Consider the following 24,379-nt stretch of genomic DNA (forward strand, 5'->3'; position numbering starts at 1 on the left):
AGCCTGTGGGACCACCCTCTCTTCAGTTCTGTTCCTGCCTCCAGGGAGAGCAGTTCTGCAGCAGACTAGCTCTGCTGCCTTTTTTTCTCTCTATCTCTTATTTATCTTTCTTCTTCCTCAAATCATTCTTTACCTTACTCCTTACTTACTTCATTACCTTACTCTCCTCCCATTTCCTCTTCTTTTACTCCTCTTGCCAAAGAAAGAAAAGAAGAGGAAGAGATGGTCTCTAGAGAGTCATCGGACTCTGAGGAAAGCTTCATGGAGAAGAATTTGGGCTGTTCCCACGGAGAGCCATCCTTCCGGTGGCGGGAACAGGCCCAGCCAGCACCAGCATGCCTCTGAGGCTGTATGGGTTCCCTGGCAAGGAGAATATGGGCTGTTCCCATGGAGTGCCGTCCTACCGATGGCGGGAACAGGCCCAGCCGGCACCAACATGCCTCTGAGGCTGTATGTGTTCCCCGGCAAGGAAATGGCCTTGGAAGAGACGCAGGCCTCTCAACAGCTCCATCTTCCACAGAGGGAGCTTGTTAAAACAGCGTGCCTCAGCCAGCCAGCTGAGAACAGCGCCACCTGGTGGAGCTCAATTTTGGCGGGAAACAACGCAATGCACTTGCCAATCTCCTGGCAGGAGAAACATGGCTGAAATATAATCCAGACACCCAGAGCTCCAGCCGACAAGCCCAGGAGGGCCATGTAAGTGTTCCCCCGAGCGTGTTATACCTCCAGAATTCCTGTCAGCAATTAGACTGGCTGTGAGGGAGGAAATCCTGTTACTTTACCAGTCAGAAGCACCTTGGCCCTATAAAGATTCCAGGAATCTCCTCAGCCCTGGCTCCATGTGAATGTGCCCATGCCAATCTCCTGGCTGGAGATTTTACAGCAGGCCTTTCCCTTTTGGATTTAGCCCTGCTTTTACAACAGGATCTAGCCCTGCCTTTCCTTGTCAGATGGGTAATGTATAAAGGGCGCAATTTTCCCGGTGTCTTTGAACCTTTTAACTCTTAAGACTAACCAGGAGAGAGGAAATAGTGGTGTGGTGTCTACCTCCTCCTCCCTCCATGAGTAAGGTTGTAGCTGTGTGGAAGAGCTTCTGCTTTGTATGCAAAAGATCCAGGTTTGTTCCCCATTAACTCCAGTTTAAGAGATTAGGTAGATGAGGAGAAAAACCTCTTTCTGAGACCCTGGTGACCTGCTGCCAGTCTGAGGAGATAACACTGACCGATGGTCTGAGTCAGAATAAGGCAGTTTGTAACGTTTATCAGTCAGGGATCCCCACAGAGCAGGGGGATCGCCCTCAGATAGAGTCTGTAATAACAAGGAGAAGGAAGAATTCCTTCAGATGTGGAGGAGGAGGAAATATCCTTACCAGAACAGTCAGCCCAGCTGTCTGAATCTGAGGTATACCAGTATTTACTACCTAAGACATTCTCAGCCTTAGGGCTGTAGAAATTACCCTTGGGGGAGTGGGACCCTTAGACTGGGAATACCAAATCTGACTCAGGGAAACAAGAGCCTCTTCCTAGCAAAGGTTCCTCAGAAAAGGTCCTCCCATTTCCAGAATATTTGTGGAGAAGGTTCAAGGCTGAGTGTTCTACACCATGAGCCAATTAATAATCCCCAAACTTGGTCCCCCCCCCCAAAAAAAACCCTGTACTTACTACCTTTTTTGCTATGAGTTGTTGCAGGTACCTGCGATGGAACCTCCAGTGGCTACTCTTCAGTCATCTGGGCTCTGGTCAGAAGATGGGTAAGGATCAGTCAGAGACCACTTAGACAAGAAGAGAGAGGCCATGCTAACAAGAGCTCACGAGTCCGTGACCATGGCTATTAAGGCTACAGCTATTGTCTCTATTGCCTCAAGAGTGTCAGGAGTATGGATCTGGAAACTGATCCAACTCCTCCTGTACAACAATAGCTGCCCCCATTGAAGGGGCAAACAGAAATGTAAGGGCCAATACCTTCAAGACAGACATCATCCTGGATACATTTACCTTTTTCTTCTAGGATTATGGTCTTGACAGCAGTGACAAGCTGGCACGCTTGAGTAAGAGCATGGCCAGCAGATTCACACTCTAAAATTATCATCCTGGCTTACCTCTTTCAGAGAGACAAGCTATTTGGGGGTGCCCTGGGAAAGATCTAGATTGAGACCTAGGACAGAAGAATGTGTTGCCAAAAACACTCAAACAGTCTGAGAGGAGATCCATCGGACCTCAGCCTTTTATTCATAACACACACTACTAAGGTCCAGACAAGATTCCAAATGGCCATCCTGAGGTTAATCTAGGCAACCCTTTAATAAGGGTCTGTGTGTCTTTTTAAGACCACATTTGTAGTATAACGGTTAAATAACTGAACAGTAATGCAGTACTCTGCAGGTTTACTTCTCACCGCTGCCATGAACTTGCCACATGGTCTTGGATAAACCAGTCCTCTCAGTCCCAGCTCTCCAGCTGTATTGTGGGGATAATGCTTACCTTTTCCCAAGATCAAACAGACAGTTCTCCACACGGGGAAAGAGATCAACCTTAATACCCAGATCTCTAAGACAGAACTTGCTAGCTGTCCCGTGAGAGGCCAACTACTCTTTACCATCAAGCTTAGGTTGACAAGCAGGCAGGCCTTACACATAGTCTCACAAGGCTATTCCATACAATTTGAAAGCTGCCCTCCAGAAAGGGGTCTACTCAATCTTCTTCTCAGTCCCTAAAAAGAATAGGGACTGGAGGGTGTTATTAGACCTCAAGTTTTTTGAACAAGTTTATCAAATTATATCACTTCTGAATGGAGACTCTGTGCTCAGTCACAGTGACTAATCAATCAGAAGAACACATGACATCTACAGATCTCACAGAGACATACCTCCATGTACCAATTCTGACAGCCCATCAAAATTATCTAAGATTTTATGTTTTAAAAAAAATAAATAAATAAATAATAATAATAATAATAATAAAACAAAAATTGACAATTCTGAGCCATCCTGTTTTGGCCTGTCCATGACACCAAGAGTATTTACAAAATTCATGTTCAACCCCATCATACGTTTCAGAGACAGGGGGTATTCATGTTCACTTGTACCCAGATGATCTCCTGATCGGTTCAAGAGAAAATCTCACCACAACACTCAATTCACCATTCAGTTCCTACAAGCTTGAACACCTGGGTTAGATCACAGTCACCAAAAGGGTTTTTTCTATCCCTCACCAAAGAAAAGGTCAGGAAGACCAAACTGCTGACTGAGACTGTCATCAGAGTGCAAAATCACTTCTCACAACACTACTGAAACTGATGGGTTTGCTAGTTGCTACCTACAATGCAATACCTTTGGGGTCGTCTATAGGCAAGACCACTTCAGACCTTACTTAGATCTGATTAACAACAGATCATGGAGAAGACAGATCTTCCCATTCAGATACCACTTCAGATCAAAACCCATCTGAGCTAAGGTCACCAACCCAATACAAAGCAAAAGATTCATGATCCTTCAAGAACAACAAATATTTACAGGTGTAAGAATCAGGTTAGGCATGTCTTCCTAACAATGACGTAGAAAGGGGAGCAATTTGTCTGGCCCTGTTCCAGTTCAGAGATCCGTATGGACAAGGTTGCAGACAAAATATATATAAACAAGCAGGGGGGATTCAAGACCTTGAAGTGACACAAGTGGCAGCAAGGATACTTACCTGGGAGGATGGTCACCTAGCTTCAATCAGAACTGTACACATCAAAGGCATATCCAATGCCCAGGCAGACTGGCTGAGGGGACAACGGGTATAGTCCCTTAAGAAACATCTCATAACATTGCACTTCACAACACCTCATGAACCTGTGTGCGCCCCAACACAGCCATCAACTACTGGGGTACATGACAAGATTTATTCTACTCACAAGCAGATGCCCTGACATTGCAGTGGCCATTAGGCCTCCTCTATGTATTACTACCCTTACCAGTAACAGACCATGCCTTTCCACCCTCCAACAGATGGTGATATTTCCACCTCTCATCCTACTGACCTATCCGGTCAAGTTACAGCAGGGGCCGATTTGGCTCTCTCATTTAGACTTATTCTGCTTAACCGTGTGGAAATAGAAAGGAACGCCTTCCTAAGATGGGGATATTTCTGAGAGGTGGCCGACATTCTCCTAGCATTCAGAAAACAGTTTATGCTCAGAATTTACAACTCTTATTGGGAAGCTCTCAGTAGACATTTTACGCAGCCCTGACCAAGCATCCATTTGAACCAGTCAAGGATGTTCCCCTGAGAAGGCTGAGAATGAAGACTATCTTCCTTATTATGGTCGCGTCTGCCAGAAGATTTAGTCAGACCTGAACTCTGTATCTTTCCCAATAGTAAGGTGATGCCTCAGACTGTCTTCCAAAACTGTATTCCAAACTGCATAGTTTGCAAGAAATAAGGCTACCATATTTATACCTGTACCCTAAATAGACTAGGGAGGGGCTCTGACACAACCTAGATGTCAGAAGGAGGATTAAGGCCTCTGCTCCGAATATTGCAATTTAGAAAGTCAGTCTTACTGTTCTTAAATGTATCTCATCTCAGTTTAGGGAAGAAAATGTCTTCAGCAGCAGTAGGTGCCAATAGCAAAACATACACTATCGAAACTCCTAAAAACTCTTTTTGCAGAGGTTCCTTGTGGGATACCAGCTCACTCTTTGAGGAATGCTACTACCAGTGCAGCGTTACACGGGAACATTTTTGTAGAAGGCTGAAAGTTTGTCAGTCTTGACCTTATTAAGATGCTACAAATCGAATCTATATGATTCAGCGGACAGCGACTGTAGTGGAAAAGTACTGCAGTGCGTGATCATGGACGAAGACCACATCCCACCCAGAAACTGGAAACTGCTTTGGGAGCACCCAAGATGTCCTCCGCCTCAGAGGGAGAACGGACCTTTGGACACTTACCGTGAAGGGTCCTTCTCCTCTGAGGAAAGGAGGACATCTTGCCCTCTCCGGGTCTCCGTCCTTCTCTACCCTGCTGCCTCATTCTTATACCTCCTCCGGGTTATGCTTTATTTACAGTACATGTTAATGCAACAGGTGTTTTTTCTCTCAGTATTAACAGTTGCTGAATGATAAATTCAATGTTACTGCTTTGTGGAGTCACCTGAACTGAAGAGAGGGTGGTCCCACAGGCTAGACAGGAAGAGGAAGAAAGTTAGTTCCTGCCTCCCTGATTGGATGGTGGGAATCACCCAAGATGTCCTCCTTTCCTCAGAGGAGAAGGACCCTTCACGGTAAGTGTCCAAAGGTCCGTTCTCTATACACTTTTAGAAGCTGGTTTAATTATTTGGTGAGGGGAGAGGAAGGTTGTTTAGTGTGAATTGCCTGAATCTGTCCTGAATATTAGGACAGATATTCAGCACATCCTAAATGCCAGTCTCCCGTTTAAGATTCTTCCAAGTATTAAGACACTGAAAAATGAAGGCCTTGAGCAAAAAATCAATACTCCTCTTGAAAATCTAGGTCTCCCAGTTCTTCAGTTTGCTCACTGTTCACTGGGCCAAAGATCTCCCATTATAAGATTTTTAGCTAGCTTCCCCTGCATAATTCCCCACATACGTTATTATTAAAAAGTGAAAAATCATGACTACATGAGAAGAGCGTAAACTCAGATGAGCTAATTGCAATCTATAATAAGGGCAGTCCAAATGGGAATTGAAGAAATTAGCTACAGATAAAGAAGAATAAGTATATATCAAATAGAACTATATGTATTACTCTCTCTCTCTCTCTCTCTCTCTCTCTCTGTGTGTGTGTGTGTGTGTGTGTGTGTGAGAGAGAGAGAGAGAGGAGTATGAAAGTAAAAAAAGAAGTGTTGGCAGCGAGATAAAGCCATTGAGGAAAAGCTAATGAACTTGTTTTCTCCTCATCATGAAGCATATAGATAAAATTCCCACTCTTTCTCTAAAGTGATAATGTAGAAGAAATTATCCATACAACCTCAGCAGAAGATGGGGCACCACAAATGGGCAAACTAGGTATATGGAATCTGTTCGATGCAGTGTGCTGGGGAAGAGTTGGCATCAGTTCACTCAAAGAAAGTTGTATCTCTCCCCATAGATTATCAACAGGCCTTTGAGGATGCCAAAAATATCAAGACTGTCTTTTTTAAAAATATTCAAAGTAGAGATGGGCATGAACTGAAATACAAACCAAAATTCGTGACGAACCAGGCCAGTTCATGGTTCATGAGCCATTGGTTCATAAGATCCCATTTCTGACAAACCGCTACAAATTTTAGGCTGGTTTGTTTGGTTCGTTTTTCAGTTCATCACTGCAGACAGCCCGGCACTGATCAATCAGTTTCCTAGGCAATGGGATGGACTTCCTGCAGACCTTCTGATGACATGGAAGTGACCTGCTGACCTGGAAGTGACCTGCTGAAGTGGTGATTTGTTGACCTGGAAGTGACATTTTCACGAAACAAAACGAACCAATTCATGAACCGGGGCGGGTTCATGAAAGTTCGTGGTTCGTGGTTTGTGGTTCGTGAAATGTGACAACCCATGAACCGCATGGTTCATTTTTTTCTGGTTCATGCCCATCTCTAATCCAAAGCTCTTAAAGAAGAAAATAACCTTTAATAGTTAGGGGTTCAAGCAGAACTAATGATTGATGTGAATAACATTCGATCATTGTCCTGTGCCACAGCAACTATGTGAAACTGAATTTAAACTAAGTAAACTATGTTACTTACCTGTTGCTATGAAACTAAACAGCTTTCCTGTTGATTCTGTGAAGCTGCCTTATATTGAGACAGAATTGTGTGTCCCTGGAATCTGGCATGCCCTCAGACTGACCTCATCACAGTCCGGTGTGGGAGAAGACATGTCTATGCCAATAAGCTTGCTCTGATTAAGGCCCTTTAAACTCTTAGTGCCACCATCATGAGCAGCTGCCACCAGACCAAGTCTGGGAGAGAGGGGATAGGGTGGAGAAACACTGCCTGACTGGCCAGCTTCATTCCTGGTCTCTCATGAGTGGTCTGGAGGACCAGCTGGGCAGATGCAGCTCACTCATAAGGGGCTACTCTGCAGGCCAGTGAGGAGGGCAGTACCATATCTCTCTATTGACTGCAGGAGAGAGACCAAGGAGGGGAGAAGGAATAAGTTGATGAGAATTCCCATCTTTCTTCATGTCGGAGGCCCTGTAGGGCCCCAAGGAAGTCTCAGGCTAGAGGCAATGGAAGAAGGTTCACCCAAAGGTCTTGATCAGGAACTTTGGTCCATCTAGCTTATTTTCTCCTCTGATTCCCAGCAGTTCTTCTGGTTTTCATACCAGGAAACATTTCCCAACACTTCTGAGTGGTGATCCTTTTAGTGGAAGTGGATGGAGCTTCTGCATGGCAAACATGTTTTATACCACTGAGCCACTTCTTTTCTTGTTGTAGTGAGAACCCTCAATGATTTCTATGATGTCACAAACGTAGCATTTAATGGAATACGATTCTAATTTCTGGTCAACATCTCTTTTCAACAACAGAATGTTTGCTTTCCTTTGCTCTCCAAAAATTATTTTCCCACATTGCTCATTTGATAGAAAGACTGCTTCTGAAAATGGTTGGTTCTGATGTAGCTGCTTTAAGTCCTGTTGATCAAGAGAAATGCAGGACATAAACACTTTAAATAATTTCAAGAAATAAATTCATTTTGGGATTGCCAGAATCCCATATGCTAAGACTTATGGGACAAGGGCTGGTGATATGATGAAGAGGGCCTGATGATATCATATTGAATAGCAATACTGCAATGGTGGTACATTAGGAATTGTACTATATGGCACCTATAAATTTCTGTTTTCATGATCATATGTCTTTAAAGAGATGGAGAAATCATCACATACATTTCCAAGGTATATAAATGGAAATCAAGTGTATGCAAATTGTTACTGAGCTGTCAGTACCAGGTTGTTGCATCCCAGCTTCAGTTTACACAACAGCATTTTAATAATAATAATAATAATAATAATAATAATAATAATAGCAGCATTTGATTTGTATTCTGCCCTTCAGGACAACTTAATGCCACACTCAGAACAGTTTACAAAGTGTTATTATCCTCACAACAATCACCCTATGAGGTGGATGGGGCTGAGAGAGCTCTGAGAGAGCTGTTCAATATATTGTCGAAGGCTTTCACGGCCGGAGAATGATGGTTGTTGTGGATTTTCAGGGCTGTATAGCCGTGGTCTTGGCATTGTAGTTCCTGACGTTTCTCCAGCAGCTGTGGCTGGCATCTTCAGAGGTGTAGCACCAAAAGACAGAGATCTCTCAGTGTCACAGTGTGGAAAAGATGATCTTTTCCACACTGTGACACTGAGAGATCTCTGTCTTTTGGTGCTACACCTCTGAAGATGCCAGCCACAGCTGCTGGAGAAACGTCAGGAACTACAATGCCAAGACCACGGCTATACAGCCCTGAAAATCCACAACAACCATCTGAGAGAGCTGTGACTAACCAAAGGTCACCCAGCTGGCTTCAAATGGAGGAGTGGGGAATCAAACCCAGTTCTCCAGATTAGATGCCTGCCGCTCTTAACCACTACACAACTGGCTCTACCACAAGAAGGCATCCATAAACATCTTAGAAGAAGCCAGTAGGTGTGTCACCTGGTGGATGGCCCTGAGATTTCAATCTGCAGCCCTGCTGTTCATAGTCTCGGGTCCAGAGCCTGAAACATGGCTACCCTAGTGATTGTGAGCAAGACAAATTCCAGCCCACTTTTCTTAGGTAGTGTTTCACACAGAGATTTTAATATCAACTCTTGAGTTATATCTTCCTTGAATCATTTAATGTCTAATGTTATTCTAAGAGGCTGCACAGCACTGGTTGTCAGGGCTTTTGATTTCACCTGTGATTAACATGTGAAAAGTAATTTTCAGCCACATGGTTTTCAAGACAGCAGATTATATAAGCATAAGCACTGGTTTGACTGTGCTGGTTTGGCTTCCGGATTGTTAATTTTATATATCACACTGACAAAAAAGAGAAGAGGAACAGCTATTCAGCATGCTACCATTCAATTATTCGACTTCATGAAGAAGACTGCTATTGAGCAACAGAATCCTAGTGCCCAGAGAGGAAGCTCACCTCTGTTTTTTATGGGTTTTTTCCCTCTACAGTGAGTTCATAACAAAGCCGAGGAAGTCGCTGGCATTCTATTCTGATTATTACAGAATAAAGAAACTAGCTGTGATTCCTATTCTTGTTTATGGAAAAGAAAAGATCAGTGTGTGCATAAATATTTCCCTTTGTGCAGGCCTTGGAGGAGTACCTGTGTGCTTGTGTTTCTCAGAATTATGGGTTTGAACTACAGATGCTTCAGTATCTGCTATTTGGCTTATATCCTGTCCAACGCTGCAAGCTGGATGCTGACCATCTGGCAGGCTGCTTGGATAAATCCAAACCAGTTATCTTGATGTTTTCTTGTATGGTTGGAAAGCAGTGTGAGTTGTCAACCTCTATTTGAACTACTTGCCATGGCAATGTATTTTTTAAAAAAATTGAAGTTGATGCTATTACACATTACAGTATTTTTACCTTAGGCAATATTCCTGTGTTAGGGGATAATGAAATCAGCTTAAAGGGAAAAATAGCATATACTTCTCCAATTTAAGTAGAAGCGTTGTTTGATTACACTGTTTTTTTCCCCATTAGGAGTCCCCGCTCCTGCTCAGTCTGCCAAACAGCATAAAGTTTTTAAACAATTGCTTGAACGGAGACTTACTATTTAGGTGCCTCTGTATACCTTTGATATCTGCTCATTATCTGCCCCTTTCCCATGTCTGTACCTTGATATGAAAAATACTGCCTTGTGTTAGATATAGTGCATAGCACAAATTTCAGTGTTGTTTTTTTTAAAAAAAGTGCAGAAAACAGGACAAAGGACATGGTTTTCAAATCAACAACTTTAAAATTTAATGGTAACCAAGGCAGAAATGTTTTCCCCGTCCCCCCAACACCCATCGCTTTTTTCAAGTCCTAATTGTAGAATTGTTTCTTTTAAAAACCATATACTGTGTATGCATTAAATATCAATTTACTAAACATTAAATACATGAAAAGGAATTAGGCTGCATAATCTATCCAATAATTAGCCACCTGCAACTATATCTGAGAAGAATAAGCTAAGTTACCATCTTTTTCCTACACACACACACACCAGGCAAAATACTCTGTGAAAGTTGTTTTGGATCATTCATATGACTGAACAAAGCATATATATGATATGGATCATATTTATTTGTTTATCATTTTATTTATGTCATTTATAGTCCACCTTTCTCACTGAGACTCAAGGAGGCTTACACAGTGTGAGATTAGTACAGTCAATATCAAGAACATTTCCATAAACAATGCCATAGGGTAAATAGATACACGTTCTCAAAAGGTAAATAGATACAAGTAGGTAAATAGGGTAAATAGATACAAGTTCATTAGCAGGAATCCAATACAACATAGCGGTGAAGTCAATGGTTCCTAACTCATTAGTGGATCATCTGAGATCCCCTCCTTACAATACAGCCCTCTTATCTGAGTAAAAAGCCTTTTTGAATCATTCAGTTTTGCATTGTTTGCGGAAAGCCAGGAGAGTAGGGGCTGTCCTGACCTCCTCAGGCAGGCCATTCCACAGAGTAGGGGCCAACACAGAGAAAGCCTGTGTATGGGCTACTGTTGATTTTGCCGATGTGCAGGGTGGCAACTGCAGAAGACCCTGTTCAGAAGAGCGAAGCTGCCACGTAGGAGCATATCAAGGGAGGAGGTCCCGTAAGTAAGCCAGACCAAGGCTGTGAAGAGCTTTGTAAGTGATAACCAACAGTAACCAAAGGGGTAGCCAATGACCCAGTGTTTTTTCTGTGCTTGGGCAAAATGAGTATCACCTGTGTCATTTCTAGTACATTTCCAGGAGCAAATTTGAGTTACAATACTATTCAGTCTTTGGAAAGTCAAATAACTCTTATTATGCTTATGTGAGAAGATCATTCCTACAGACATGTTTTGTCACTCAAATCTACTACTGGTGGTATAGTCTGAACCAACTCTCAAAATGGCTTTATGCAAGTTACTACCTCTCTGACTCAAAGGATGGCAGAATAAAAATTAAAAAGTTAGATTTCACACACACCCATTTGTAATGTGAAGACAATTTGGTGTGCGTATACAGTAGAATGAGAGTAGAATGAGCTGTAGAATTTTAGACTGTAGAAAGGGAAAGAAAAGATCTTTGATTTGAATGCTCTTCTGTAAGTAGAAAATTAGCACAATAAAGAGAACGATTATTGGCCATGCTGTTCCTTATTCTATTTGCAGGAAGTTGTGTGTATGTTTTTTAATGAAAGTAAGCACACAGAAATGTAAGCTGTTGCTGCAGTGACATTCTGCCACTTCATTCTGCAATTGAAGACCAGGCCAGCAACACAGTCTTACTTTGCAACATTGCACCCAACATTACTGCAGTGTTGTGTCAAGCCCTTGAACCTTTGATCTGCTGTCTTATGTTTTATATATTTCTTTTAATTGGTTTTTCATTAGCTTTATGGTGCCCTTTTATTATACTTGTTTTATTCGTTTGCCACCTTGGTGGCTCGGATTGGGCAGAAAGGTGGGATATAAATGCTGCAAATAAATATTTAGGGAGAAATGACTGTAAATAGTAAATGATGTTGTTTGTGATAGAACTGCTAAATGGACAAGGGTCAAAAAGGGCTGGACCAAAATTGGCCAATTATATAGGGGATGCAACCAACAGATGCATGTCCTAAGTTCATGAACTGGAAGGCGCACACACACTAATACTCCTTTGGTTTTTATTCTTCTGAAGGGATGATAGATAGCATTATATTTAGTTTCACAGCAGAAAATCCAAGCAAAATGTACCTTTCATCTTCTGCAGGAAAAGACATTTTAAAAGCAGGAAAGAAGTTTTACACAGACCAAGGGACCTGAGAAAGGGAGGATGCCAGGTTAGGTCCCAGATATCTTGGTCTACCTTGTGGGAGGTGTTCATGAGCAAATGCAGGCAACCTTTTGACCACACGTGTGACTTATGTCTCATCAAAAGTTCCTTGCTGCTCAACAAGATGACATAAATGGGTGAGCAAGGATACAGAGTTCACCCCATCACAGGCTCCTTAATTATGCTTGGGTGCCATCTTCTGCAGTCTTTAGCTTTATATACAAGTGTCTGCAGATGTTGGTATCAGCATTCACTCTTGATTTAAATTCAGTCTAATCTGCACATGAATGCTAGAGTGCTTATGAAATGCTTATAAAACACATATTACCAGTGAAATCAAACATTTTAAAGGAGCAATTTTTCATTTTGCATTTGAGTATTGGGTGGGACACATTCTGCCTTCACTTCATGCCTGGTGACCTGGTTTCAGAAGCGATTGTGCTTCAGATACATTGTATTGCAACAAAGTGTTTATTTCAAATATCCCATGTGTTTCTCTGCCTCATTATCATTAATTACTCTGTACTTTCTCAGCTATAAATTTGAGGCTCTGTGGGATAGGAATTTTGCAGTGGACAAAAGAAGAATGAGCCTGGAATCGTTTGCAGTTTGACACCTTTAATTTCTGGTGCTTCAGCTGCAGAGCTGCAAAACATCATTTAAACCGTACAACTCTTCTTTGTCAATTGGGAAACAGTTCTCAACTGGGGACCTGTGGAAAAGGGGTGGGGGGATAACTGGATTTATCAAGCCAGGCATCACATATGGAGACAATTTCCACTATACTTTTTAATTTGAGCACAGAAAATATCCAAACTGAAAGGGTGAAAAATGCATGCACAGTTATCAGTTGTGCTTGGGCCATGCACAACAAAACGACTGTACTCTCCGATGTTGCTGCAACTGGTGGGAGCAGCTCATTAACCTCCTGCCTTGGAATGCATAGATACCAAGTAGGAGATTAAACTTCAACACAGAACTTGAACAGCATTGCATGGGCCGTTTTTTCATTATCTGAACAATCCCACACCCAGCAGGACCTTCTCTGACACCACACATAATGCCCCTTCATATTCATTGTCCTGTGACACCCCACTGGATCCGCTCCAGACATCCACGTCAATCTTGTAAAGCCATCTCCTCCCTGATTTGCTATCTTGCTCCCTACTGCCTACCCACCCTTGGGAGAACCCATACTGACACTCAATGGGGCCACACCTCCAGTTTGAATGGGTGTGATAACCCATGTCCATACCCTTGGTGGCCTGATCCAGGAGCACCTAACAGTGAAAAGCATACCCTTCGATAAAAATTTAAGAATGGTTTGCTTATCATGGAGAAATCCATCCATGCCTGAATCATTCTCTTTTCACCGTGGCATACTTTATTTTTCCCTGTACATCTAGGTATTTCCACCACCACCACCCATAAAGACCACCTGCTCTTAACTGTAAGGCCAAGTACAGATTTTGGCATTTTTCACAGGAAAGTTTCCTCCTAGCACTTGGTTATTTGTTATACATAATTGAAAATAGGCACTTTATTGTTTTTGTTGTGGTGGTTATTAGACATGGGCAGGAACCAAACAAAAATGAACCACATGATTCATGGTTTGTAGCATTCTACAAACTACAAACTTCTGACCTTTTCCCAGTTCATGGTTCATGAGGCTGTCATTTCACAGACCCTGTGCTGGAACCAGTGCGGGGTCTGTGAAACTGACAGCCTCTTTTCCTGTTGCCCAGGCTGTCAGTTTCACAGACCCCATGCTGGAACACTGCCAGAGCCTCAGGAGAAAGAGGCTGTCAGTTTCACAGACCCCACACTGGAACACTGCCAGAGCAGCAGGAGAAAGAGGCTGTCATTTCACAGACCTCGCGCTGGAACTGGTGCAGGGCTGTGGGGTCTGTAAAACTGACAGCCCAGGCAGCAGGAAAAGAGGCTGTCAGTTTCACAGACCCCATGCTGGTTTCAGCCCATTGGCTGAACCCAGCGCAGGGTCTGTGAAACTGACAGCCCCTTTCTCCTGTGCAGGGGCTGTCAGTTTCACAGACCCCACGCTGGGTTCAGCCGATGGGCTGAAACTGGTGCAGGGTCTGTGCAACTCCAAACCAGCCACAGAACGGCTGGAAAAATTAATTTGTTCTGTAAACACACGTTCCCATGGAACGCGTGTTTTGGTGCAAACGAACCAGCCATTCTGTACAGAATTTTGTTCCGTGGTTCGTTTCGTGCCCATCTCTAGTGTTCTTAACATTATTAATAATAAATATAATTTACAGTTGGCACTTCAGTAATAAATGCTAAATAACAAAATGGCAAAAATTGATGAGATGCTGAATGGGCATAAACTATGTCCACTGAAAACCACCATCTTTTCTACTGAGTCTCCTTCAAGTTAAACTCTCCTGTGTTATCTTGTACCATGTTCTCAACAGAGGTAGTGAGCCTGTATCTGGGCTGTATCATTTCAAATACCTGCTGGGGACACCCATTACTGAAAACATCTCTGTTAAAAATGAATCTCCTGCACATAGAAAACTAGATTGTTACATCTAGTTTTCTGTGTGGAGGAAATCTTTATATGAAAGATTGCCGACCTCCAGGGGGGCCTAGAGATCTCATGGAATTAAAACGGATCTCCAGTTCCCCTGGAGAAAATGGCCACTTTGGATGGTGAACTTTGTGGCATTATACTCTGTGGAAGTTCCTCTCCAAACCCCGTCCTCCCAGGGCCCTACCCCCAAATCTCATAAATTTCCAAACTTGTTGGCAAATTTACTGGAAGACCATTCAGTTACGTGAACTCCGCAATGGCAAACCACCCCGTAACAAAATGTCTGCCAGGAAAATGTCATCATGCGACGTCCCTCCATGGGTCAGTACTGACTCGGTGCTTGCACAGGGTCTTTACCTTACCTACCTTACCTTTACCTTACCTATTGAAGAGTATAAAATAATACAATCTAGAGCGAGGCTTACCATCTCACTGAAAAGTAGGTCATGGCAATTCTGTAAGCACAGCTATGCTCACAACACTTCCTATTGTACCTAACAATGGTAACCGATTACCTGATTGATTTTCCTTCCATCAGGTAACTCCTTGCTTTTGAACTCATCCATGCAGCCTGACCTGACAGTGAGTAGAACCTACAGTGGACCCATTTGCCTTCAAGACCCCATCGACAAGGAGCTGATGACAGAATCATCCCTTTTCAACCCTCTGACTGATATTAAGGTCAAAGTTCAGAGTTCATTTATGGTTTCGTTGGGTGTGACTGAGCGATCGGAATACCGTGGCAAAACACATTCCGGAACATTTCCACATGATGGTAACAGAACCTTCAATACGTTGCATACAAAGAACAAAGCTGCATATATCCAGAATCTCTCATCGCTCTCCAAAAGAAGTGAAATGAGGGCTACTGGTGTATTTGGCCACCTGGGAGGACGTTTAGGAATCCCCAATACAGGTAGGTTGTTGCAAAAAGTCCCTTATATATTTTTTTAAAAAAGGATGAATAAGAGTCTGTGCAACAATGCTGCTTTTAAAATGTGCCATAACAAGGTGTGTCAGTTCTCTCAGTGGAGACTGACACAGATGAACTCTTGCTTGTACACATGTAATTGTTACTAGCTGACAACTTGGCAGAGCTATCCTAAGAGCTATTGGCATGCACTGCACATAGTAAGTAAGCCTGGAGCTGGAGCAGTTGTGCCTTGAATCTTTGTGTCTGCAACCCAATGAAGCAGGCCACCATTATTTCCATGCCAGAGTTGGACTGCCTTCCTCAAATCATTGGTACGTTCCGGTTACATTTCCAGAATTGTGCTACCTCCATTTTCACGTTGGGTCTTGGGTGTTTGCAATCATCCATTTGGAAATCATGCCCAAGTTGAACATACACCCCCACCCACCAGGAAACCACCTTCCCCTGCCCTCCTAAGGTAGTAAGATATGATACATAGGACTACTTTGACAGGGGAGTGTTTCCAACCACGTAGCCATTAATGGAAGAAAGATGGAAGACAAGAGAAAGGATACTCTAGGGAAAAAGTAGAAGAGTATAAATTAAAGCAAACAATAATCAGTCTATTCAAGAGTAGATACAGACCACTCCTAAATGTTGAAGGTGGGAAGAATAGGATTAACTAATCAAGGAACATGTGGTGTAAAATATAAACAGAACTGATATCTACAAAGGGTTCAGCTGAGCTAATACCCCCTATAATCTGCGGAAACCCAATTCCTGCTCAGACCTGGGAGATAGTGTTGAAACTGGTGATGAAATTTGATTCACCACTTTTTTGCATGAAGTCTCTCTCAGAAGCTCTTTTGTCGGAGCACAGTAACTTTTAGGAAAGCAACAGTATGTCCTGGAAGATTATAATATTATCCTTCAGGGATTATTATTAATTGCTGTAATATTATGGGGCTTACAAAATTCTCGTTAGCAATATTCATCTGCTTAATGGGCTCTTTTTGGATCAGGGTTGTTGTTGTTTTTTGGCTTTTTAAGAAATTCTTTTTGACAGGTTGAATTTTCATCTTTTTATCTAGGATTGATTGTCAGAAATCCTGAACATTGGATAAGGAGATATTTACATTCTTAAATAAATATACTACAATGATACGATAGCACAGTGCCTGCGATGAGTGGTACTGGTTCCTTTGAAGCATTAAATGAAACACACAACTGGCATGATGTCAGGCTGACACCAGTTTCTGTTCCTTTTGGATTCTGGTCCCTTCCTTTTTTGGGGAGTTGTGATAGCCAAGAGTTTGATTTCATTTGGCAGTGCAGGATCTGCATAGCCAGGCATGCCTCTGCCAGTTGGAATGCAGTGTGTTAAAAATGCCAGAGCATAGGTTTCCTCTTTGTTCTCTGTAACCTTGGTTTTAAAAAAAGTCACGTGGTTATAGAAGGGTTTTTAAGAAAATTATAACAGATGTATGTTGCTACGGATGCACACCTAAGGAAATGATATTTTTGGATACAGATTTTGGGAAGGGCAAAAATACTGGTATTCTGTGGTATTCAGGTCCCCTGGTACTGTTTCAGGATTCAGGTTCAGGGTTTTGGGGGGGGGGGGTGATTTCAGAATTATTCAAATTCCATTCCCTATGAGGAGAATTTTAGAGGGGGCTGAAGTGGCTAGTTTTCAACCAAATGACACCAAAATTGCAGGGGATCTAGAGCTACATGATCACAAAAGATTCCCTAGGTTTCAAGCAAGTTGGACCAGGGGGTCCAATTCTACAGGTCCCTGCTGAAACTCTCCCAGCCATCATATATGCAGAACTGTGGACTAGAACTGTGGACACGAACAGAAAAAAGAAAATGAACATGGTGTTCATTGTTCATTGTCATCCATGAACAACAAACATGATGAACATGACCTGTTCACGAACATGTTCGTTGTTTGTTGGGGCCAGCAGGCTCTCCTCCAGCCATCAAGATCCCTACCACAACACTCCCAGAAACCCTACCTGAGCAGGCAGCAGGAAATGTACCAATAATAAATAATAGTTTGGCCCAGAGCCTGGCACCAGCCCTGGAACTTGAAGAGGTAGATCCCTATCCTACCACACACAAAGAAAATTCAAGCTCCAATGCACTCTCCCTGTCTCTCTCTCAAAATGCCGACAGCAACTGTCTCTCCTTCACTGTCTGCAAAACCAGAGCATGGAGCCCCCCTCCCCCTTACTCTTTGCTTCCTTGTAACAAATTTGGAGCTCCACACTTGAAAGGAAGACCTGCCTATCAATCTAAATTGGGCTTAGATTGGGGTTTCCAGGGCAACAGCAGGAGTTCAGACAGAGTTCAGGCAGTCCTTGCCTCCGGTTGCCAAGGGAATTGATTGCAGGTGCCAGATTGTCTGGCTTGACGAACAGCAACGAACGAGGCTTGCAACGACCACCTGTTCATTTAGAATGGGGCCTCACAAACAGCTTGTTCGTGAACAGCTGATCGGGATGTTCGTGGCTTTTTTAAATTTCATATTGCTATTCGTGCCCATCTCTACTGTGGACTAGGAGAAAAAAAAACAGCCCTGCCCTCTCAAAGGAAGGAGTAGGAGCCAACCACATTTGCCTGTCTTCCATTATTCCTTATGGGAAACTTGTGGTGGGCGGAAAGTGGCTGTTTTTAAGTCAAATCATACCAAAATTGTTATGTTGCCCGTCTACTAAAGACACCCCCCCAAAAGTCAATTGGACTCAGGGTTCCAATTCTGTGGGTGCCAACCATCCTACTTACAGAGGGAAAAAGGACCCCAGCCCCACAAAGGAAGGAGGGAAGGAGAAGGAGACATTCAGACTCTCATCTGTACTGGACCCTGGGCCTGACTTGCACCAGTCAGGAGCCATCGTGCCTGCACTGGGTGAGTTTCGTGCCAGCTAGGAGCTGTCTTCCCTAGATTTGGGGTTGGTTGGTTGGTCAGGAGCGGGTGTTTTTGCAATATCTCGGAATCCTAGATTTGTGTAACCATTCTGGAAAATCACAGTAACAACCCTAACCAGCCATTTTTGTGTATATTTTTCGCTCCTGAATTCCGTAATGCATACCCCATGTAATGTTCTCTTGAAATCCAAAAGGTTCTGTCACACTATTTTCCTGCATCCCTAAGTACATAATAGTTCACTGTGGAATATTTACATTTTGAACAGATGCTGAATTTTACTGTGGAACATTGGAAATCACAAGTGAACGTCTTCATTCAGAAAGCCAAGGCCATAGCAAAAGTGATTGTAAAATGAAGAATAGCAGTGCGTGATCTATGGTTTAACTACATTTAGGCAATGAAGCAATTACAATGAATGATAGCAAATTCCAAAAGTCGATTGTGTTTCTGAAGATGTACACACACCAGTTTAGATACAGCAAATGTTAGACTGGCAGGATTGTAATTTCCTGGATTCTTTTTTCAAAAGTGTTACCTTGCATATCATCTTAAACTCAGTAAGGAGACCAAGAACCTAACTCAATGAGATCTATCACCTTTTTTAATATCACCATTCCTCCAGGGATCTCATGTACATAGTTTACATGGTGCCTCCATACTCCATTTTATCCCCACAACAACCCTAGGAGGCATATTAGGTTGAATAGAAGAGAGTCCAGTAGCACCTTTAAGACTAACCAACTTTACTGTAGCATAAGCTTTCGAGAATCACAGTTTTCTTCATCAGATGCAGCACTGTGCAGAGAACTGTGATTCTCGAAAGCTTATGCTACAGTAAAGTTGGTTAGTATTAAAGGTGCTACTTGACTCTCTTCTATTTTGCTACTACAGACTAACACGGCTAACTCCTCTGGATATAAAAGGATGAGAGACAGTGAAGGCAACTACCATAGGTGAGCAAGGTTGGGAGCCTGGATCTCCCACATTTGAGTCCAAAACTCTAACTACTTCAATGTACTGACTGTCTGAAATGAAAATGATATGGAATGAGATCCATCGTAGTTGCTGTGTATCCACTGGGTGGCAGTGAAGTTAGATGAGGAAAATGGTGTAGGAGAAAAGTTGGACCTCCTTTCTCCAGTGAAATATGGGAACTGCTGGTGCTGCTTTTTATTTATTTATTTAATAAAAATGTAGATCTGCTTATGGATCTCTTTTCTTTCAATCTGATTGTTGCATAACTGTATCTGATACAGCTCCTTAGGTGGTGCTGGAGAGTGCCCTCAAGTCATAACTGACTTATGGCAACCTCTGGTGGGGATTTCACGGCAAGAGACTAACAGAGGTGGTTTGCCACTGCCTGCCTCTGGAACTCTTATCTTTATTGGAGGTCCCCCATCCAATTACTATCCAAGGCTAACCCAGCTTAGCTTCTGAGATCTGATGAAATCAGGCTTACCTGGGCTATCCAGGTCAGGGCAGCTCCTTAGGTGCACTGCATGGAAAGAATTGCTCATGTGTATGCATTTAGCCAACATCTTACTTACTTACTTACTTACTTACTTACTTACTTACTTACTTACTTACTTACTTACTTACTTACTTACTTACTTACTTACTTACTTACTTAATTTATACCCCACCTTTTTCCACAGTGGGGACCCAAGGTGGCTTATGTAATTGTCCTCTGCTTCATATTATCCTCACAACAACCCTATGTGGTAGGTTAGGCTGAGAACAGACCTAAGGTCACCCAGCAAGCTTTCTAGTGAAGTGGGGATTTGAACTTGGGTGTCCCAGATCCTAGTGAAACACTTCTACACCATGCTGTCTCTCATGCTGGTTGTGGTCCTCAGAATTCCTCTCTTTCTGCAGAGATGAAACAATGATTGTGCCATTTTTACTAACATCTAAATCCTAAAAGGAGCTTTGTTTTATTAGGAGAACCCCACAGAGAGCAACACTGATTTTGTTGTTGTTCTGTTTGGGGAGTGTCCCTTCCCTAACCCAGCTTGCTTCAGCCTAGTTTTGAAGAAGCTCAATTGAGTTTTGCCACAGGCTGGATTTCCCTAACATGTATATCTTGCCAAAGGTGGTTCACAACACACACACACACATGTCTGACCAAGGACACAGGATACCTTGATGCAAACGTATTATAAAAAGACCCTGTTGTATAGTGGTTAGTACAATAAGACCAGGCTGAAGTCCCTGTTTAGTCATGAAGCTCACCTACAGTGACACCCTATCAAAATTGTGTATTTAAAGTTCTGTCGAGTCATAACCAAACCTATAAGGATTTCAAGGTAAACAGAAGTCGTTTGCCATTGCCTGCCTCTGCACAATGACCCTGAACTTCCTTGGTGGTCTCCCATCTAAGTACTACCCAAGGCTAACCCTGCTTAGCGTGCAAGATCCGATGAGATCAGGCTAGCCTGGGCCATCCAGGTTAGAGTCCTATCAGAATCACTCCCTGTTAAATCCAAGGAAATCAATGGCCTTAGAAGGGTATAGCTCTTCTTAGAATGACACTGTAGGTGACCTAAGGCCAGCCATTCTTTTTAAGCCTAACCTGCCTCAAAGAGTGAGAATAAAAAGCAAGTGAGTTAAAAGGATGGGATTAAAAAGAAAACCTTATGGAATGGGGAAGGGCTACACTAGATTAACAAATAGTGACAAGGGGGGGGATTTAAAATACCTGGTGGAGAGTCCCAGGAACAGCAGGCTGATGGTATCATCTTGAATAATACTTTAATCCTAACAGCTTTCTGTGATCAAAGAGTAGTTTGAAGGTTTTAAGAAAGAGATGAAGATCCTTGGATGCATTTTTATATGCAAAATAATATTAATCTCAAACTAGACTGCTCTGTTGTCATACAAAATAAAAGGCGCTTGGGGGTAGAAGGTGTTTCTTTCTCTCAGTCTTAAAGATCCACAGCTAGAGAGGCATGTCAGAAAAGAGAAGTTGGCCCTTGAGCATCTATTGGAGATTTGCTTTGCTTTCAGAAATCGAGCTTCTCCTTTGATGGGTCTGGTTTTCCTTACCACTCAGTCATTATTTTTGACTCGTGCTCTTTCTCGTGAGTCAAAAGACTATGTGCAAAGAGGTGTTGATTGCTTGTGCGGAGAACAATACAGGAGACTAGATGCTCAGAATAAATGTGGAGCATACAATAATTATAGATGCAGAGGAGTTAGCCGTGTTAGTCTGTGGTAGCAAAATCAAAAAGAGTCCAGTAGCACCTTTAAGACTAACCAATTTTCTTGTAGCATAAGCTTTCGAGAATCAAGTTCTCTTCGTCAGACGCATGATACAGAGACTGGTCAAATACAGAAGAGGAGGGAGAGAAGGGGAGGAGAGAGAAGAGGCAATTAGGGGGGGAAACTAGCAAAGGAATTTTTTGGTTCCCCCCCCCTAATTGCCTCTTCTCTCTCCTCCCCTTCTTTCCCTCCTCTCTGTATTTGACCAGTCTCTGTATCATGCGTCTGACGAAGAGAACTTGATTCTCGAAAGCTTATGCTACAATAAAATTGGTTAGTCTTAAAGGTGCTACTGGACTCTTTTTGATTTTACAATAATTATGAATTTCTTCTTGTAAATGGCAGGCAGTGGCTTATTGTGGAAGGCACCTTGGCCGTTGTGCCTGCCACCACTCCCTCCTTTACAGTATAAGTATGTGACAATTGTTAATGGTTCAGTCTTCAATAGTTATCTGTGGTCCTTTCCTCATGGGGCATTTTCATCAGTTGTGGCCCCATATTGCATCGATTTCTCTTCAGACTTCTGCATGCATGGTCAAAATACCCCAATTCAGTCTTCAAACTATTTCCCAGTCTTTTTTGCGTTCTGCACAGAGAAAGGATCCAACTGACGCAGAATCGATCTTTACCTGGCTTTTCTGCAGCTTTTCTCCCGGTACACACACACAGATATGTTTGTTTTTTTCTTTTTCAGCTAAGTCAAACTGGGGCCTTTTTGAAGTGCTGAATGCTTTCTTCCGCATAAAGCCTGGCCCTGGCCCTGGCCCTGGCCCTGCCTTTTGCCCTCCCTTTTATTTCCCTGCATCCTGATTGGTTGAACAGCAACCAATCAAGGATTTTTCCTGGATTTTTAAAAATTAAATTGCAACATTGTGATGTTGCAAGGCTGGTGCCACTAAAAAAGACACAAACCCCCCCCCCCCCCACGTGATTGGTCAAATGACCATAAATAAAGAAATGAAATGACAAAAAAATCCTTGTAAGTTTCCTCAACTGAGGAAACTGATGAGTCCTCAAAGCCTGCAGTGGAATTGGGGCATTTTTCTAGTGCAGAAATAAAAAAACAGACATCACTTGGGTTCAACTCCCTCAAAGTGTGGAATTAAAGAATCGAAGCAGTATGGGGCCGGAACCAATGAACAAAGTGGATCCAGTCATCATGGGTTGAATACACAGAAAGCCCGATATAAAGTTCACCATGTGGAAGAGGCCTGAGTCTCACAATGTATGCCATGTTCAGAGTGAATTTAGTATGTGGACAGAAAGTTTACTCAGCACTCTGCAGAAACTCAACTCTCATGGGAGCAGAATTGCGTGTCACATTTCCAGACATGTTTCCAACTCCCATGTTCTTTCTTGTTGGGAGAGTTGCTATTTTGTTTGTTTGTTTATGTCATTCATAGTCCGCCTTTCTCACTGAGACTCAAGGCGGATTACACAGTATGAGATTAGTACAACCAGTAACAAGTACATTTCAATACAGTATCAAGGACAATATAGCCCACCTGCTTTGCTGGGACGCAAGGCAGGTTATTATTTTATTTTTTTATTATTTTTATTTACTTTAGATTTTTATTCTGCCTTCCCTGCAAAGCAGGCCCATTGTTAGATTTTACCTTTCCTTTCTACCCTCATAGGTCACCAAGGAGGCTTACAAATTTAAAACATACAAATTAAAGTCTCATCTTAAAAACCATTGAAACAAGCACACAAAAACATCATTAAAACAACCCAAATTTAAAATAAATACAAAAGAGAAAAACAACAGTTAAAAACCTTAGAAAAAGAGGAGTGGTCACTGAAGGAATGCCAACCAAACCAAGCAAAGTCTTCACCAGCTGGTGGAAAACTGCAACAGAAGGGGACAGGTGAATATCCTTGAGGAGAGAATTCCAGAGTTTTGGTGTCACCACTGAGAAAGTCTTCTCAGGTTGCTATCTGCCTAATCTCACAAGGCAGGGGGACTGACAGCAGGGCCTCTGAAGATGTCCACGGTGGGTAGTTTCATAAGGGAGTAGGCGATCCTTCAGATGTGTTAACAAAGTGTAAGAGAATGCAGTCAAATGGCATGAGACATCTAACAAACAATGCAATAGGACTAGGATCACAAAAAGCAGAAATAATGCAAAAAAGTATCTGACCAGATACGTTGAACAATGCAAGAAATGAATTACAAAGGTAGAAAACAATGCAGTGAGAGCAATATAATACATACAATAAACAGTAGAATAGTGCAGTCTTGTTCTCTTTTTAATAGTGACCTCCATTCCGTTACACTACAGCTTTATTCCCTTTGTAGAAATGTCCACCTGACCAATTCAATTTTACACATTTTACAGAGTGGAAGTGGAGTAGAAGCCAAAGCAGAGAAAGCACATGTACTGGCAGCTGTCAATCATACCCATTTGCAGAGTGACACCTTCAGAAGGATTTGCTCAGATGAATGAAGCTGTTGTGGCCAAACTTTGGTACCAGAACAGTTCCATTCTGGTATATTACAGTCTCTTGCAAAGCCTCTGCTAAATAGACTTTATTTCCAAGATGAAAAAGTAAACTGGATCTTTAAAATCTGTTCTCTGTTCTCTCTTTGGCTTACATAGTAATCTAACAGAAATTTTTAATGTTAAAGTAGATGGCTCTGTAGCAGAATCTGACCATCCACAGTCAAGGTAAGGTTTTCTAGATACTGAATGGACTCCACAGAGATGCAGGATATTAGCAAAAAA

General features: G+C 42.5%; 1 protein-coding gene across 1 annotated transcript in view; it reads left to right on the top strand.

Moving 5' to 3' along the window:
- The window catches only part of UNC5D (unc-5 netrin receptor D), a 300,179-nt gene that overhangs the window by 186,690 nt on the left and 89,110 nt on the right, over positions 1–24,379 (top strand). The window contains exon 11 of the mRNA XM_054998048.1: positions 15,083–15,460. Coding sequence (XP_054854023.1) covers positions 15,083–15,460 — 378 coding nt within the window. The remainder of the gene's footprint in view (positions 1–15,082; positions 15,461–24,379) is intronic.

This window comes from Eublepharis macularius, chromosome 14 (genome assembly GCF_028583425.1).
Source record: "Eublepharis macularius isolate TG4126 chromosome 14, MPM_Emac_v1.0, whole genome shotgun sequence".
Lineage (NCBI taxonomy): Eukaryota > Metazoa > Chordata > Lepidosauria > Squamata > Eublepharidae > Eublepharis > Eublepharis macularius.